Source organism: Amblyomma americanum, chromosome 4, assembly GCF_052857255.1.
Source record: "Amblyomma americanum isolate KBUSLIRL-KWMA chromosome 4, ASM5285725v1, whole genome shotgun sequence".
Taxonomy (NCBI): Eukaryota; Metazoa; Arthropoda; class Arachnida; order Ixodida; family Ixodidae; genus Amblyomma; species Amblyomma americanum.
The window spans coordinates 118,837,906-118,855,848 of NC_135500.1; the positions used below are offsets into that span (position 1 = coordinate 118,837,906).

The 17,943-nt window shown below is 49.2% G+C and overlaps 1 protein-coding gene across 2 annotated transcripts in view; it reads right to left on the reverse strand.

The window, feature by feature from the left end:
* Positions 1-15,815, reverse strand: part of LOC144128274 (protein croquemort-like) — an 82,747-nt gene extending 66,932 nt beyond the window's left edge. Inside the window, exon 1 of one of the 2 annotated variants that reach the window (XM_077661560.1) lies at positions 15,400-15,815. In XM_077661560.1, the coding sequence (XP_077517686.1) occupies positions 15,400-15,576 (177 nt within the window). In that variant the 5' untranslated portion in view covers positions 15,577-15,815. The remainder of the gene's footprint in view (positions 1-15,399) is intronic. The other variant, XM_077661559.1, reaches the window with a different exon arrangement.
* Positions 15,816-17,943: the final 2,128 nt, after the last annotated feature.

Below are 17,943 nucleotides of genomic sequence, written 5' to 3' on the forward strand. Positions count from 1 at the left end.
CAATCAATCAATCAATCAATGAATGAACAACTCCTGCAGGCAGCGGCTTGGGTTTGAGGCACCACAGATTGTCGCCCTGGTCTCCCAGACGGCCACGGCTGGCTGAGCACCTCATCAGCCCAAATGGGGTAGCCGACAGGCTACTCTGGCCCCTCACGAACAAGCCTAATCTTGAGAGCCGAAACGAAGCAGAGAGAGAGAAGAAGCGAATGCAGGCATCAGGCTGCACATCTGAGCAAACATCGTACCGCACCCTAACACTCATGCCAATTCTTCAAGCTAAATAAATAAGGATATAAGGGGAACCGAACTAAGAAGTGAATACCCTGAAAGCACAGCACGCGCCTGGATACTTGTCTGTACCGGCTTGAGAGAGACTAATAGGCGTTATCCCGTAAAAAAAAAAAAAGCTGACTGCCTCTCTGGAAGCAAATAAAATTAGTAGGAATACAAGAGTAAAAGCTGAGCTAGGCCAACGCTCCATGAATGCAAGTAAACAAGAGAGAAGGCGAATTTTATGCAACAGCATAATTTAACCTCGGGCTACGAATCTCCAATTTGCATACGGAATGAAGCGACAAATTGTTTTCTTTATTTTTCCCGGTGGAAACGCAGCTATAAACTAGCAAGGCACTGACGAAGCTAAAGCTTTTCTTAATATAAACACGGCCACGCACCGAGGAGAAACATGTCAATTTCAGTCTGCGGGCTTCTCCCAAACTTGTTTAGATGGCCGTGAAAAGAGCAGATATCCATCCTCCAAGGTCAAGAAGAGTTTGCCCAAGGTGATGTAAAAAAACAACAACGAAAAATAAAGAAGTAAACAAATCAGTCACCGCAGCATAAGGCAGATGCACCGGCCAATCAGAGGCGAAATCGTGACTCAGCGCAAATGCCCCGGGTAAACTCTGATTGCATCAGAAAATAGAGATAGCCATCGTTTCGCCGGCAAGTAACTGGACGACCATCACCCATGGAGGTCGGTTAGACGGCGGCAGGTTGGAAACTACAGAAAAGCCAAGGCCTTTAGGCACATGCAGCACAAGCAGGCACATGCTACATAGTCGCATAATTATTGGCTACGCGTTTAGATGCGCTCATCAGATATGTAGCTAATATAAATGCATACGTCATTCGGAGTAATTAGAGGTTTTTAGCATAGTGGAGACGTACTAGCGCAGACGTCTCCGCTATGCTAAATGTCTATCTTATCTGGCCTCGTGATGCGACGCGGGCACGTACGATCAATATTAGAATATAATTCCAGAACGAAGCGGCAATGTCTCGTCAAAAGACACCTTCCAGCCAATGGCGTCGGCCGATCCTTATGACCCTGCTAGCGTGACAATGCAGGGAGTGGGAGGCGAAAGGGATACCTTTTCTCTGCATCGTATGCACCTCCCTGGATCGTCACGCTAGCAGGCTCATGAGATTCGGCAGAAGCCATTGGCTGGAAGAGGCTTTTTTGACAGGGAAAAAGCAGCTTCGTTCCTGAGTTGTATCCGACTATAGTAGTCCGCGACCCTAAACTGTGTTTTTGTGCTTTGTATTTACGCATGCTTATTGTCTACGCACTCTTTGTTTCTTTGCTCATACAAGCCTCGACTGTTTGGGTTAAGTATGGTCTGCAATATTTGGAATAAAAATACAACTGCAACACCACGCTAGCACTAGAGATCGCTTACGAAGCACATGCGCTACACCAAGTATAGATCATGAGTTATTTTACCTACGGGATGCCACAAAAGGGATTCATCACGAAGTACTAAATCGTTAAAATGAAAGCTATAGGCGAGTGGGTATGACTTCGTACATTTAACGCGAGAGTGTTAAAAAGCCCGTGTCGCAGAAAATCCGCCGCCAGCGTCGGTGTCGCTGACCCAAAAAATCTACTAAAAATGCCCGAGAAGCGACTTATAGGAGGCAGGTGGGCCACTTAGGTGACGTAACCTTGTGGAGTCATCGCAACCTGCCCACCGGATTGTGAGCAAACTGCGCTCCGCGGCAAGTGGCAGTTAAATTAATGACTGGTCGCGATAGGTTGCTCGGGAAGAGGGGTCGCACAAGTCCCACCGGTGGCAGCACCTGCCACCGCAGGGCACTGGCGCACAGCTTAACAGCTGCACCACTGCGCGAGGAGTGGTATGAGGACTCCCAGGGATCTGTGAATATTGAGTAGAGAATGACCAATTCTGCACAGATGGGCAATAACCTATTAGCTACCGTATTATACCCTAAAGGCGGAACTCAGTGTCCCGTCCAATTTTCAGAAGCGCAACAAAAACAAAGGAAGGACACGCTCTTAATTGAACGCGCGGAGAAGCATAGCCACCACAGTTTATTCCTAAATGGTTAGGGCGCTCGGATACTGATCCGGAGTTCCCGGGTTCGAACCCGACCGCGGCGGCTGCGTTTTTATGGAGGCAAAACGCTAAGGCGCCCGTGTGCTGTGCGATGTCAGTGCACGTTAAAGATCCCCAGATGGTCGGAATTATTCCGGAGCCCTCCACTACGGCACCTCTTGCTTCCTTTCTTCTTTCACTCCCTCCTTTATCTCTTCCCTTACGGCGCGGTTCGGATGTATACAATGATATATGAGACAGATACTGCGCTATTTCCTCCCCCCCCCCCCCAAAAAAAAAAAATATTATTAAGACAACACAGAAGAACAACACATTCCAAGACGCACAGCCTGGAAATTAGGATATATAAAAATAAACGAAACGTGATTGTTACATAACGGCTAAGCTATTAAGAAACGTTTCAGAGTTCAGTTTTCTTCTGTGTTGTTTTCCGTTGAAGGAAAAAGAAAGTTAGTTGTGAGTGCGCTTTGTCCTGTCTGCAATTTGCCTTCTGACACCGCCGTTACTGTAGTTCCGAAAGGATGCATACTAAAGCTACAACACTCCTCAATCGATGGCTGAGTAGAATCGAATACCGGCCACTTTCGGCCGCCACGTATCGATTGCAGTTTCGCTGCTCGTGGCTAAACAACTCCCCAGCCATGGGCGAAATTTATCTCGAGCACCCCGCTGCTGCGTCCCTCGCCGCACATGTGCCACTTCTGGATGCCAGCCCTACATAAGATTCGATCACTTTTTGTGTCTAACAAGTGACATCCCACCTGCCAGTGCACACACAACCTCATGCGTAAGCATGGCTTTGAGCGCCGCTTTCTCTAGCCTACTGTGCTCGGGGTAATGAACCCTGCAAGGCGAAGGGACATATTTCAAACACGGGATAAAATGTGCAAGAAACTCGAATTAGAGCGAAAGACCCTAGCGTTGCAAATCTGTTACAGTAGAACCAAAATTCTACCTCCAGTCGGAGCAGGATGGACTTTTATTTTTAAAATTCCGAAAAGTTGTAATCTATAGAGAATGCGTGCTGCACGTCAACTACGGGTCGACACAGTAACTGCAAATGTGCGATGAATTTTGCTAACGCAATGATTTAATATCCACTACAACTGCATCTTTAAAGGCAGCTCGCATTCCATTGTGTACAGGAGCATTCCTCTCTTCTTTCTTACTTTACAGCGGCGAACCAAAATGCCAGCTACTTATTGAAGTATCTACTTGGCAACACCCAACATTCTGAGTACGCCAAGAAGTGCATAGCCTGGCGAAACTTGCAACGTTGAAACCGAACTGAGGGCAGATTTGACAAACAGGTCAACGTTGTCGTCAGAATAAGCGCGTGGTGAAGCGCAGATGACTGAAAGAAAGAAGGAAGGAAGGAAAGAAAGAGAGAAAGAAGTAAAGAAAGAAGTAAAGAAAGAAAGAAAGAAAGCCGATGCTCACTCAGCCTGGTATATCTGTCTCACATCAATCGTTTCATAGCCTGTTTTTTTTTTTTGTATATGTAAGCGCATTATAATGATCGGAATCTGGCTTTCATCGACCTATTGAGTGGGGCATCAAAGTAGTTAACACAAAGCTAATTCTTATTGCCCTCTCACCTTCAGTGCACAAGGCCTACCACGGTACGCTACGGTACAGTACGGTATGCTGCGGTACGGTATGGTACATTGGGTTCAACGTACCGAAGCCGCACGTGGGCTATGAGGAACGCCGTATAATGAAGGCCACAATAGCAATTTCGGGCCCCCTGCCGTTCTTTAAGCTGCACTCATACTAAACGGAACCACCATGACCGGGATTCGAACCTGCGGCCTTTCATCCGGCTTAGCAGTCGAAATTCATAGCGCCTGAGCAAAACCACTGCGGCGACCACAGGGCCTACAATGTTTTTTAAACCACAGTTTGTTCATCACGTGAGGAAACTTGTGTTTCGTGCACAAAGCTTCAGTATGGATTGCAGCGAAGAAAACAGTGCGTCCGTGCGCCCGCATGGCCAGCAGCTCCACCAGCTCGGCGGCGAACTTTGACCGCCACCCTTTGAGCCCGGCCGATACGCAGACGACACCAGCTCGAGCAGGCTGTTGGCCGATAGCGGCCGCACGCGTCGCAGCTGCGTCTCGACGACTCTCTTCAAGATGCTGAGCAAGCAAAACCACGCCCGAGTCCAGCCGCTCTCTACTCCGATCGGAAGATCTGAGGACGACTCGGGCGCTCCAACCTGCTCCTCCTTCAAGAGAGGACCCGCTTTCCCTTGGAGCGGCGTTGATAACGCGCGCGCAGACCAGAACTTGAGCGAGGGCCGAAATCTCTTATCAGCTACCAGAAGCTATCACACTGGGATCGAACCTTGCACAGCACGGACGTGTGAAGTGGCTGCGTGATTTACGTATGCGCGGTTTTTTTTTGTTCTTTCCTTCACCCTGCTTCACAGAAGAAGTTGAGTCCTCACTGCCCATAACGAGTTCTCGGAACGCACCGACTGTGTTGTGTTGCGATTTCGGGCCTAACGGAAAAGCTGCTCGCTAGGCCGGAACCCGAAAGAACCGGCAGAACTCGCGTCGCTGTTTTAGTGCTAAAGCAATACTTACCACGGTTCCAACCAAAAATATTGTGTAAAGCACCGGAGTGACTCGATTAAGTTCAGGGGAGCGTCGCGACAGCTGCAGCCGATGATAGGGTGACCTTGGTGCCCTCAAGGTCCATTTCTGTTGCGCGGCTACCGAGTTTAGCTACGTTAAAAGCTTACTGCATTTTTATATTCTATACTGTTTACCCACTCTGTCCTGTTCCCGAATTGCAGCTACTATTAAACAGTGCCTCCTCCTGCTCGGTATGGGTCAGGATGGATCGGGATGGATGTACGGTTCTAGTATGGATCAGGACGGCTAGTATGGCAGTTCGACCATTCACCGATGTATGCCATAAAAGTGAAGCATATCATACATGGCGCTTTGACAAATGCACAATCTTGTGGCCGTTATCGCGTCTTTCTTGAACATCAAGCTCAGTTTCTTGACAGTATTGGCTTGGCTCCCCTTCAATAACTATTCCGTGCCTCACCGCGACGGAACAGAGCCTCAAATTTCAAACTGCTGCGTTCGATTCCCCATTCGCTCGCAACAGGCTTAGTTTCCACAGTAGCGTACCTCTTTCTGCCAACTGCCCCATATTTCTCGATTAACTCCTCGTTTCCTGAATCCTCCGCAAATTCCAATACCGGAAGCATGCCAAAGCCTCCGCGTGTTTCCTCATCGAGCGGCCGATCTCTCGCAAATACAGCTCACCCGAACTCCGTAACCACGCCACGTCTGCCTAATTAAGCCGCTTAAAGCCCACTCGTCAGATTCGAGTGGGCCGGCCCCGAAATTTCTCCTAGCCGAAAAGGGTGCTCCGGAGCGGATCTGACCATTTCCTCTGCCTCGACTCCCGGCAGCCATTTGTCCTCATCTGCTAGACCCAGTCCCGCCGCCGCTGACAAGCCGGGTCGCGTCAGCCCTCGCTTGAAATCGTCCCAACACGTCTCCGGCATCGCCCCAAAGAGAACCGCACACGCCCTCTATTCTGCACCACGACGGCGAAACCAGCGGCAGCGCCATCTGCAAAAGCATGGTTGCTAGTTTTCCCCTTCAAACATTCCGGCCTTGGGCGCGTTCTCGCGTTCACCTTCCGCGATGAATAATGCATGCGGGCAGTATGTACGCGTTTGTTCTTTCTTTATTTCGAGGTTTAAGTGATGTCGGCGGGGATTCCTTAAGCGTGTTCGCGAAGTAATAGAACGTATTCTGCTTTTCTGCTTCTTTTCTTTCCGGTAGAAGACGCAGCCTAAAGCAAAAGCTAATGGGAAGCAATTTTGCAGGACCTACGCCTCTATGCACACATCTTTAGTTTCATCTAGAACTAAACCACGCCTGGTGTAGGTGCAACGACGTATTGAGAACGTAAAACGATTCCGGATGAACGGTTTAGCGCCGGCGATAAAATGCAGGAAGAGTACACGAGAGACCAGAACTGAATGTGAAGCGCTGAGCAATAAAGGAAAGCAGGAAGCAAACCCGTACAGCTGTCCTTGACAAGCGAAAGCAAGCAAAGAGTAAAAAAAAACAGGAATGACTCACTGCGAACAAAAGTATTCCCGTTCGCGACAGATTTGGTTTCGTTGAACCTTTCAAGCTATCAACTTCACACATATAATCCGTTTCATCTCGGCTTTGTGTCTAGTAACTAACTAAACATTGCCTGACAGAGGCGCATTCCTGTGTTAAGACGACTTTTAAAAGGACACTGAAGAGAACTCCGTTGAATTACTGTTCTGAGGAAAGAATTGATTCACTGCCTCTTTTTGGGTAGGTTAACCTGCACGGCAGCAGAAAAAGCGTTTATGGCTTAGAAAATAGCATTTCAATTTTTTCCGCCACACGGTACATACTTGCGACGTCTACGCCGAGAAGGACTGGTTACTGCCGCTTTGATGTGAACGGCAGTGTAGCATAGCCTCTGAGAGCCGCATAGAAAATTCGTCATCGACGCAAGTAGTTTATTTCCGAAATCGGCCGGTGATGGCGACACCTGTGTCTCTTTTTTTTCTTTTATCGCTTATAAAAGTTCCGTTTTCGGCAAGAGGCCTCTTTGTCGTTATTACGTGTGCCGTAGTCCATCGGTACAGGCCAGCTTCAATTTCAAGACACTCCCACAAAGTAGATTCACTGCACGGAAATTTTTCCTTTTCCCAGTGCTGCCGGGCTTGGAAGTAATATGGCCGCCGTGGTCCAATGTTGCTAGAAGAGCGAACACAAAAATTTTCAGGGAATTGCATAGAGCGGCTGCCTTCCAAAGTCTCTGGGCTGTTCTCTCGGTGCTGCACACCTGCGTATTATGGTGCTTAAACTACAAAAATAATTATGTCCAATTTCTTCTGAGTGTTAGCTCACGATATCCCTGAAGCTTGCTCGGCCAACTACGCAGCAATTTACCAACGTTGCCAAGGGCCCCACAGACGCGACTGCCACGCTCGGAGCGTCAGGAAGCGGCAGCTATATACTACCTCCCAAATCCGCTGGCGGGGACAACGGGATTCTGGCACCCTGAAAATGTTTCCAGCGACTCTAGCACGGAGTATGCGATCACGCTAGCTATAGCACATGCCAGCTATATATTGGTAACATGTGGAACTTCTTGCGGCGGAAAGGGGGCGCACGTGACGTGCACGTGGCCCCGTTGTGTGGATGACGGAAGCCTTTCCTCCAAATAAGTGACCTCACGAATACAGCGGTTGCGTCAGGCGCCCGCGGACAACGGTATACGACTACAACGCTTACGTCACCCATAAGTTAGCGACGGCTGTCACATGACAGCAGGATTTTTTTTGTGTCCTCTTTCTGGATGCCTTCCAAACCCTTCGCACGGCTGTCTGAGCGCGGACGCCTATAGAGTTCACGTCTAAACTACGAAGGATGTTCGACAGACTTTGCTGCCTGCATGGTCTGCTACTTACTCTTTATTGGATGGAATTGAAAAATGTTGCACTGTTATGAAAGTTCGGGATGGACCTTATTCCCATACGACGGCACAAGACCACGGGTGAATAGTATATGGAAAACTGGGTTGTTCCTCAGAGAGAGGACAATCGCAGCGTTCTGTTTCGAGGAAGTATTCCGATTCCATCACAAAAACGTTTCTGGCCAGGAAGCGACACTTCACATCATTCAGCCCTCGTATTATCATGTTGCGTGTCGCCGAGCCACAATGAATCAGTGACGCGAAAAAGCAACGGGGTGGCAAGCGACGGCGAGTCCAGCCGGAAGCCACACTTGCTAATCCCGAGGCTTAGCGGGTGTGGCTGCAGGTTTAGCTCATCACGAGTTCCCATCGTCCTTCGCAGAGCTGAATCGCTTCCGGAATCACTTCACGATACCCCCTGAGTTAAGTGAACGGGTAGATCCAAGAGCTCGATATGGACGGTGGAAGTGGTTTAAGGGTGCACACGTCGAACTTTCTCTGCGAGTTTTGTAATAGTGCACCAATATCGCCTGTGAAGGCTGAATGAATGGAACGTACCGCAAGGTAGTAGCTTCTGCTCTGTGGTAAAGCCAGTCATGCTGTTCACACACGAACACTGATTAGAAAGGAACATCATCAATCCGATGACCTCTGTCCGTGATCCCTTCCATCTTCTCCATGCAGTAAAATGTCAGCGCCAAATAATTCTCGATGTGAACAGCTGTAGTTTTGTGTCATTAATTCCAAGCTGTCTGCTCCCTAGCGCTTCCGTTATTTTAATTACTATTATTCCCATTCGAGTGCGATATGTTCCGCCGGTGATACATAGGTGAGAGAACTAAGAGAAAATTATAACTGCAGCACCTGCGACAAACAAGTTGGTTTCTGACCAGACCTTCACCTCGGTACACCGAGTAATCCAGCGCGCATGCTAGTCAGGCTTGATTTCGCAAAGCATACGAGCTCCCCATGGCAACAGCTAAGTCAGATGACGCAGCGCTTGCAGCTGCCCCTAAAGTTTCGTCACATCTTTCCACGTTTAATTACCCCTCTTGCGGAGATATAACCGAATGTCGAATCCAACCCCTCAGTGCAAACGGTCAGTGACCAGCAGCACGAAGGTCGCCTTGTTGTTGTTGCCTCAAAAGCGAGGTCGGCTTCCAACTCAGCCTCTCCCCTTCGTCTTTCTCCTTCTTACCCTCCACGCTTTGATTGCCGCGCACCTGCTGTCCATAATGGTCGGGTCATTACAGGCTGCCCGCTATCGCCTGATGGTGCACGTAAGCGGCGGACTGCTGTGACCGGGGAAGGCGGCGGCGGTAGCCTAGAGCTCGCCCGCCAGCCTCAGAGCCGCTACACCGCTGGCTAAGAGTTGTTCAGACATTGCAGTGCGGAGACGGAAATCTGCGCGTCCTAATCCTTTCAGTCGAGCGTAGAGGAGGCCAAGGCAGCCGTAACGCGTGGATGTAGGGCGTTGCAGCGCTGTCGACAGCGGTTACTGCGCCTAGTAACACGATACCCACGGGCTGTTAAGGAAATGAGGCAACGCGTGCGCTAAAACCGAAGGCCACAGTTTCTTGCTGTGCCCCGCATTTGTTACACAGTGCTGCGAAGAAATATACATTGTCACGAGCTTCTGTGGAGGCTTCACGATTGACGGCCTAATCTGTGCAAGTGCTTTTGTGAAGCGTAAACCAGTCTCTCCAGGAGTAACAAAACCAACAGGTAGTGGGGAGGTTGAATATATTTATGCCCCTCGATATTCATCAAATATTTATTTATACTGTACTGTGCAGCGCCGAGACATTACAGGCGGGAGGTACGGCTTCCGAATGCAACAGATAATATATAAGATTAAGAAATTCAAACAGTCCTTGCCGGCAAAAAATAAACAAGCTCACAATAAAATTATGTTATAAAAGAAACGGAGCCTGGGAAAGAAAGTAAGGGTGGAGATGCGATGGTGACTAGAGCAGCGCAATACTGCATGGTAACGCATCCAGGATATACCTACTTGATCAACAGCCAACAAGACCGCACGCCCTTTACTTTCACAGAGTTTTGTACTCAAGAACACGCCTTTACAAGGGCTTCTGTCGACGCACGGACGTCTCCCCTCTTGAAAGCACACAGCTTCGTCGTACAAGAGCGTCCCCTATCGAACCGCAGATAATAACGCCGTTGTCAGCGCGCAGAGCGTTTTCTCCGGAGCGCCGGCCTGCACAGTATAAGCAGATGCATGCGCACTACGAGCAACGTGGAAGGCTGAATCTTCCTGGGCAAAAAAGATGGAAAAAAAAATGGAGAAAGTATGCAGAGCGTCATACGCCGATAGTGTTATGCAGTGTGCGCAGTTCTAACCACACGAAGAGGTGTATAGTGCAAGTTACACTAATCGCTGTGACTGCTGCGGGGAACAGAGGCGCAGGTCAAACGAGACATTCAATGCGTCAAGATCACTGCACATCAGCAGCATTCGAGCCACTGCATGCCCTTCGGTATCGCGCGCCGCTTGGCCACCTTCGAGGCTAATCTAGCCGGAGGTTGCGTAAGTGCATCGGCGGGGCCACTTGCAAGCATGTCTGAAGGTCGCGGCGCGCTCTCGAACGTGGCAGCCGTGCGGATAAAGACGAATGGCGCGCCACTGATTTAGCAAGACCAAGACTATAATCAAGCGGGCTCCCAACCGAGTTTGCACGGAGCATTCATTACCGCAGGACGGCACTTCGAAACGACGGCAATTACCGTCCACCGTTCTAGTATGGTGTACATGCGGCAAACATTTGTGCTTGTTGTCCGAGACGAGGCTTAGTGTACTCATTACCTGGGTGTTGCAGAGTATACAATTCCGAAGAAACCTGCAAATCGATCCCATGGATATAACTATGAAGAAGGACCCTTCACAAGAATTAAGGGGAGAGGTAGCTTTTATACGAGTACTTTCTGCGAGCTGCCCTGTTCTTGCAACCTTGGCAGAAAAAACACACGTGAGCCAAACAAACAAACAAACAAACAAACAAACAAACAAACACGCTTCGAAATGCTTCCACGGCAACCGCTACATTTCGCTTTCAACAGTTGCTCAAACATGTTGAGCCCAATAATACAAAACGTATACAACGCGCCGCCGACGAAGCCCAGCTGGCCTGTTTCAAGGCTGCTCCCCGAAGGCTCAGTGACACGAAGCTGCAAGCGGGCGCTCAGACAAAGCGGCTGAGTTGGACGTCATGCGCCGCCGCGCTAAACTCGCGGGCGTGACGGAGTAGAGTAACGCATCCGCATCGAGCGTATCACATTTACGTCACGTATATGAATCGGAGAAAAATGACGACTCCAGCAGTCCAGGTTACAAGGGTCCCTTTCCTATGGAAAAGGTAGCTTCACTGCAAAAGGAATCAACGGCTGCGTTTTGTCGATCACGTTAAGTAGCAGATACGTCTATAACTTACTCCAGTGTCACCTACAGCTGACAGGCTGCGGCAATGTAGTCCTCAAAAAGGTTTGGTTTAGTTTGGTTTATTGGGGTTTAACGTCCCAAAGCGACTCAGGCTATGAGAGACGCCGTAGTGAAGGGCTCCGGCAATTCCGACCACCTGGGGTTCTTTAACGTGCACTGACATCGCACAGTGCACGGGCCTCTAGAATTTCGCCTCCATCGAAATTCGACCGCCGCGGCCAGGATCGAACCCGCGTCTTTCGGGCCAGCAGTCGAGCGCAATAACCACTCAGCTACCGCGGCGGCTGTAGTCCTCAAAAAGGTATGCACATGCAAGCATTCTGTAGACTAACTCGGTGTGGTGTCCAACTAAACTTCTATTGCGGCATTTGCAATAGCGGTTTCAAAACACCGCTTGCGAAGCGCACACATCGCAGTGAGCTCAGTACGTCTCACAGACGTCTACAAAAATCTAAAGAGGTCTAAATATCTATCGCTATACCAGACGTGCACTAGGGAGGTATTTTTATAATAAGGCAGCAAATTACTCATTGTCATCCATCCAGGCGCAGCCACACGGCTACAAAGGAAAACCATACAGCTTCCACACAAACTTCGTAGTTAAAGCAAAAATCGTTTCGGTCCAGGATTCGAACCAGGGACCGGGACGAATTTTTTTTTTTAACTACGCAGTTTCTAAGAAGCGCTTGTATGGATGCCAGTGAGTAGCTTGCTCTCTTATTACAAATTTACTCCACTTTAGGGGATTCCCCTAAACTTTTAAACAGAGGTATCTTTAGCTTACTATAAGGCATCTATTTTTCCTTTCCCTGATGCGCATGCAATTTCTGTTCGAACTTTTATGTGCAATGTGTGTGCTGTGCCCATGCAAGTACAGCTTTTACTTTCGGGTTTATCGTTCGTGTTCTGACAAGAATCAAGGTTCTCAAATAAAAGGACTGTTAACAGCCGCAAGAATACCTTAGATAACTTTATAGCCAGGCTGTTCTCCACGCGGACATATGAGGAAGCCATCGTAGCGCGGTATAGAGGATGAGTGACTTGGCTAAAGAAACAGATCGAACTAGAACCGTTGCAGATGAGGCGACAGAAGCAAAGGTCCGAACTTCTGCACCCAATATGCACAGACACCACAGCCATTGATAAGCAAAAATACCTAAGCACACGGCTATATTCAAAATAGGAGATAATGGAGTTTTAAAATACGTGACGTTACGTGCAAGACGAACTACGTGTAGCATTCATTTTTTCCAGGTAGCATTTCTGACCGGAACAAGTCTCCGGTTGAAACTGTGATGTTCATCGATATGTATCTTTAAGGCTAATCAATGATTTGTGATTGTACTCTTCTTTCAAACCAATAATTGTAGACTGAATGTACTGTTTTTCCTACTACTCTAGTACATTTTCCTGTTTCGTTTGTCTTGATACGTTGCTCCTTTGCCCTCCCTCTCCATTTTTTTTCACGTGACTTTACTAATGTGAAATCATTAGAAGTCTCATCGACCCGAAAACCCGGCGTCGCCCAGAAATTGGCGGCGTTGCAAAACTCGCGATTGGTCGGAACGGTGTGCCGTCAAACACGAGGCCGAAGAATACGAAATGTCAACGAGTAATAGTCAGTACTAGCCCTTACAACTGCAACAACTACAAAGGAATAGAAAAAAATTCGAATATAATTAGAACAGAATTGGAATAGAAGTGGAATAGAATTGCAATTCTTGCAATTGCAGTTCCTTAAGTGGTCCCGGTAGTTTATTTTTACGGCTCCTCCCTTTATTGTTATTCCAGCTCCCCTGCTATAATGGCTCGGCACTGCAAGGTGTACTGAAAATAAAATAAATAGGAGTGATATAAGTACAGGGCATCTATTCCTTGACGTTTCGTGTGCTTGCATCGGCGACTCTGTGACGGTCTTTCTTACGCATTGCTCATTGAAACCAAAGATATAGTATCAGAAGACCTAGAAAACCTACAAGAAAGCTTGTTCAATCTTTTGAACAGGTGTACAGGGGATCTTCGAAACGTATACAAAACATCTTGCGATTTGGCTTCTAACCCAAAACACACAGTGCATTAGACCAACTATGAGACGGCTACTAAACACCTTGAAATGTCTTGAAAAGGATTGAGAGGATGGGTACTTGACGTTTCGCAACACTGCTTGTAGATGCTTCACAGCCGCCCTTAACGCCTAGCTAGCTGTGATACAGATGCCTTGCATGTCTCATCAGATATATTCTAGGCGTGCAACAGACGCAGTTCAGTCCACCTGGATTGCAGCCCGCTGGCCCCAAAGTTTATGTCGTTTGCCCCGCAAAAACTTGACTTGTCCTCCTTCATATCTCCCGGTAACCTATAGCTGCAAATAGCATTTCGTCAACGTCCGTTATTCACTTCTGCCCACGTCATGTGCACAAAATCAGAACCTGTTAGGGAAAAAAGTAAAACCAGTGAAAAAAATACAAATTTTAGTTCATAAGTGGCCCTCTGTGCCAGTGCTTATAACTTTAATCGCTCTGTTATTCCTTTCGGTTACTTTTCACTTTTTTTTTTGCCCATGGAAACTCGCCCCCCCCCCCCCCCCCCCTCTCAATTCTGGCCCGTGGGAGATAAGAGTTAGTCAATGCGGCCCGCGTGGTTAGATATGTGCGTTTGAGACCCGCGCTTTGCAGCCTTCACCGAGCATGAATCCAAGGAACGAAACTTATTTCCTGCTTATGCAACCGAGCGTACTCCTACCGCTATTTCCCTGTTCTAGTCCGTACGACGAAGCCTTGTTCCTGCCAAACGAATGGCGAACGCGTATAGCGACAAGCGACAACGCGCCGCCTATGAGGTTAGACAACGTTAGTTTCTAATCGTGAATCGCTGTGGATTCTTCCTTCAACTATGAAATCTATTACATCTTGTTTCTCGGTCACTACTGCTAACATAGTGTTCATGATTTGAGATTGTTTTCCGGGCACGTCTCAAATGACCAGGACAACCAGGCGTTCGCACACATACCCCTAACGGCAATCCCACGCGCTTTGTTTAAAGCCAGTCGCTGCTCATATTCGGTCGTTTCGGAGTTGAAAGCGAGTTGAGCTTAAGCGCATTCTCGCGAGCAGAGCAGGCAGCAAACTCGACTCAAGTTGGACAGAATAGACCGCGACGGACGTCATGGTCCCCAGTGTACGTTTCGCTACGAGCGACTCAACAACCCGAAGGCGGCGCGCGCTGACACTTCGCAAGGTCTCCGAAAGTGAAACAAGTATCAAAGAGCGAGGCCACGCTTCCGTGCTGCACCAACCGTGGCGGCGGCATGCGACGTCGCGGAAAAGCCCCCACAAGAGCAGGGGAGAGGGCGAGTAGCCCTGGGCGCGGGGAAGGGTACGGCGTGAGTCAAAACACGGGCCCGAGCGCGCTGTTGGACCGCGTCGGATTCCCGGAAGGAAGGACGCCGCGCGAGCTTTCCAAGGCGAGCGACTTTCTCCTTACCTTCTCCTCTTGGCGATCACCGCCGCAGAGTCAAAAACCTCGCCTGGCTCGCAAGACCGGCAGGCGCGCTAGCGAATGCGCCCGAGAATTTTTTGGCGACTCCCAGCCTCCCTCCCTTTTGACATAAGCAGCCCGACGAGATATCACACAGAAGGACAAAAAAGTAAATAATTAAAGTTCAGTAACGATTCTTCCCTCACCCGCATCTCATTTAAGGGAACCTGTCTTCTCTTCACGGGTGTAAGTTTATTTTAGAGACAAATGTATGCATTACATCTACCCACACCAGCAGTCAAAAGGTTATGAAATGCAGAACTAAATTTCATCGCCGTTGTACGGGAAGCTGATGTGGATATATATGTACCCTTATCCTTAGAGCAGAGAATTGCACAGGGCATCATTAATATAAACCAATGACCGCTATAGACAAATTAGGTAAAGTGCACCGCCGAAGTTCAGTTCCATAAGCTTTCTACGGCTATGGACGTCCGCTCGTCCCACACCATCTGTTGGAGGAGGAACGTATATTCTCCCATCCGTAGATACATTTCCTGATCGCTGCTAAACCAAATGAAATGAAGAAAGCGGGCTCATACTCACCATCTCCACCTGCGTCTTGAGGATGGTCGGGAAGAAGACGTATGTGGCAAGGCCCGACAGGGCCAGGAAGAGGCCCACCAGGACGCCTATGGACGCCTTGACCAGGGCCATATCAGGCCGCGACGCGCGCTGGCCACAGCAGCGGCTCGTCATCTTCTCGATCTCGGGACCTGGCATGACGGCGGCAACGCGAAACCTGTGTGCTCCCTCCCTCCTTACCCTACAACACACACACACACAACACACTGCCGCACAAGACAGTACGGCGGCGTCGTAGCGTCAGTGGTCAGGGCCTCCGCGTGAAGAAGGGTCAGAAGTAGGAAGCAGACAACCGCGCGTCAACGCCAACCAGCTGCTCGCTCGCGCGCGCACGTTGCCCCGAGCGTTCGTCTGCTAAGCACGGGCCTCTTTGAAAGAGCTGGCGCGCGTTGTCTGAGGGCCTCTCTGTTGGCATGGGTGAGGAGGCCTCCCTGAACCACGTGGTGGGCGAGAGTGAGAGCTGTGGAGGAAAGCGGTTCGGAGCGGTGGTCACGTGGAAGGCCTTGTTGTTACCCGAGAGCGCGCGAGCTGCGGCGTGCTTCGGCAGCTGCCGTGAGCCGCTGCCGCCCGAGCTGAACTTCGGCCCTCTCGGCGCTGCAGCCGCTGCTCCCCTTTGCGCGACGGCGGCCAGCAGGAAAGATGAAAGGAAGAAAACGGCGGAACGAGGGGCGCTTCTGGAGAGCTCGAGGCAAGGGGAGGCCTCGCCTCTCTCTTCCCTGACCGGTCGCTCATGCGCCAGCCGGTGTGGTGCCTCGCAAGTTGGGCGAGCGCGGAAGCGGCTGCCTATAACCCCCTGTTCACGCCTTCGGGCTACGCCCAGGGCTCATCGCCTCCCCCCCCCCCCTTTCGGGTGCTTCGCTCTCAGCATTATGGTGCTTATTTTCTTTCGGCGAGCTTCGGACCAAAGGGGCGAAAAATTGATGGCGGGGCCGGTTAGCCAAATAAATAAGGTGGCCAGCGGGACTGCTCCAGATTCGGATGGCCCTACTTCCTGCAGCGGAAACTAAGTCGTTTTTGTGTGTGTGTGTGTGTGTGTGTGTGTGTGTGTGTGTGTGTGTGTGTGTGTGTGTGTGTGTGTGTGTGTGTGTGTGTGTGTGTGTGTGTGTGTGTGTGTGTGTGTGTGTGTGTGTGTGTGTGTGTGTGTGTGTGTGTGTGTGTGTGTGTGTGTGTGTGTGTGTGTGTGTGTGTGTGTGTGAATCGTAGCTCAATACTGTTACATAGGTACTAGTGGATACGGTTAAACTATATATTAACCCTGTTATATGAATGACGTTATATGTGCGCTTTTTTATGAACGGCCCGCACTTCCTCAGCGTCTGCCGTGAGAGCACCCCCATGTTACGCTTACCTGCTTTGCGAGTTGGCCGTGTGAAACAGGGCTCTTCGTTTTCGAGTCTTAATTTTATTTTGGGAACTCGGCTTGTTAAAATTGAGCCCTGTTTATTTACGTCATATTCGGGTTCAGAGTTTTTCAACGAAAATTTTCAGAATTCGGTATTTATTTGGATTTTTTTTTTCAGCAAGGAAAGCTGAATATTATTCGTAGTTTCGTTCTTGCAGGACATAGAATTTTCTTTTTTTGGCTCATCATTTGCTTGATGACAGGCTGCACCATGAAGGTTTTGCTGAAATTAGATTATTCTTCCGGCAATCCTGTGTATGCCTATGCTACTACTTCTCTGCTAAACAGACACCCTCGAATACCATATCCTATGTAGCACCAGACACGCTGATAGTTCTATAAGGTCCGACCAGTAAGTGTGTCCTGGCCTATCGTTTCGAAAAAAAGTATTTCTCGAACATTCCCCACTAACACTCGCCATGGGTAACACACGTTAAAGGAGGTTGAGAATCATCAACAATGGAATTATAACACCTCTTTACGATAAGTACTAGGCATCAGCTAGTTACCGTACGGTGTCGTCAGCCTTTTGCACTGATAAACTACAGTTTCTTGACGGTGCCTCTTCGAGTAGAAATCAAGTTTAAACCATTTTTTAAAAATAATTCTCAGGGTGCAAGAATCGGGAAAACGAAGGGCTCTACGTATCAGTAAGCCTGTGCGATGCTATTTCCATTTCTCCTTGATTCTATCTTTCGGCTACTTCCAAATCTCTCCCCCTTGTCATAGCCCCTCTCCCCTCCCCCGATATGTTTTTTTTTCTTGCGCCATCGTTGATTCAGCGCCCGGGATAACTCGTCGACCCGTGATCCCCTTTTATTTCATGACAACATTCCAAGTTGGCAATATTGCTTTGTCTGAGGAGAAGGAGGGAAAACCTTGGTCACAATTTTCTTCGGGCGATGTCCCTTGTCCGGGACTCCGTTGGCTGCAGCCCGTCTGCGTGCCCGCTCTATCAGAGGATGCTGGTCTTGTGGGTCTGTGCTGGACAGAGCAGCCTCCCAAGAGGAGCATGTTGGGTGGAGGATGGATAGTTGGTGCCCCGGTCGGTCGCGGCATTTCCATAGGAAGTGGAACAGTGCAGGTGTAGGGCTGATGATGTT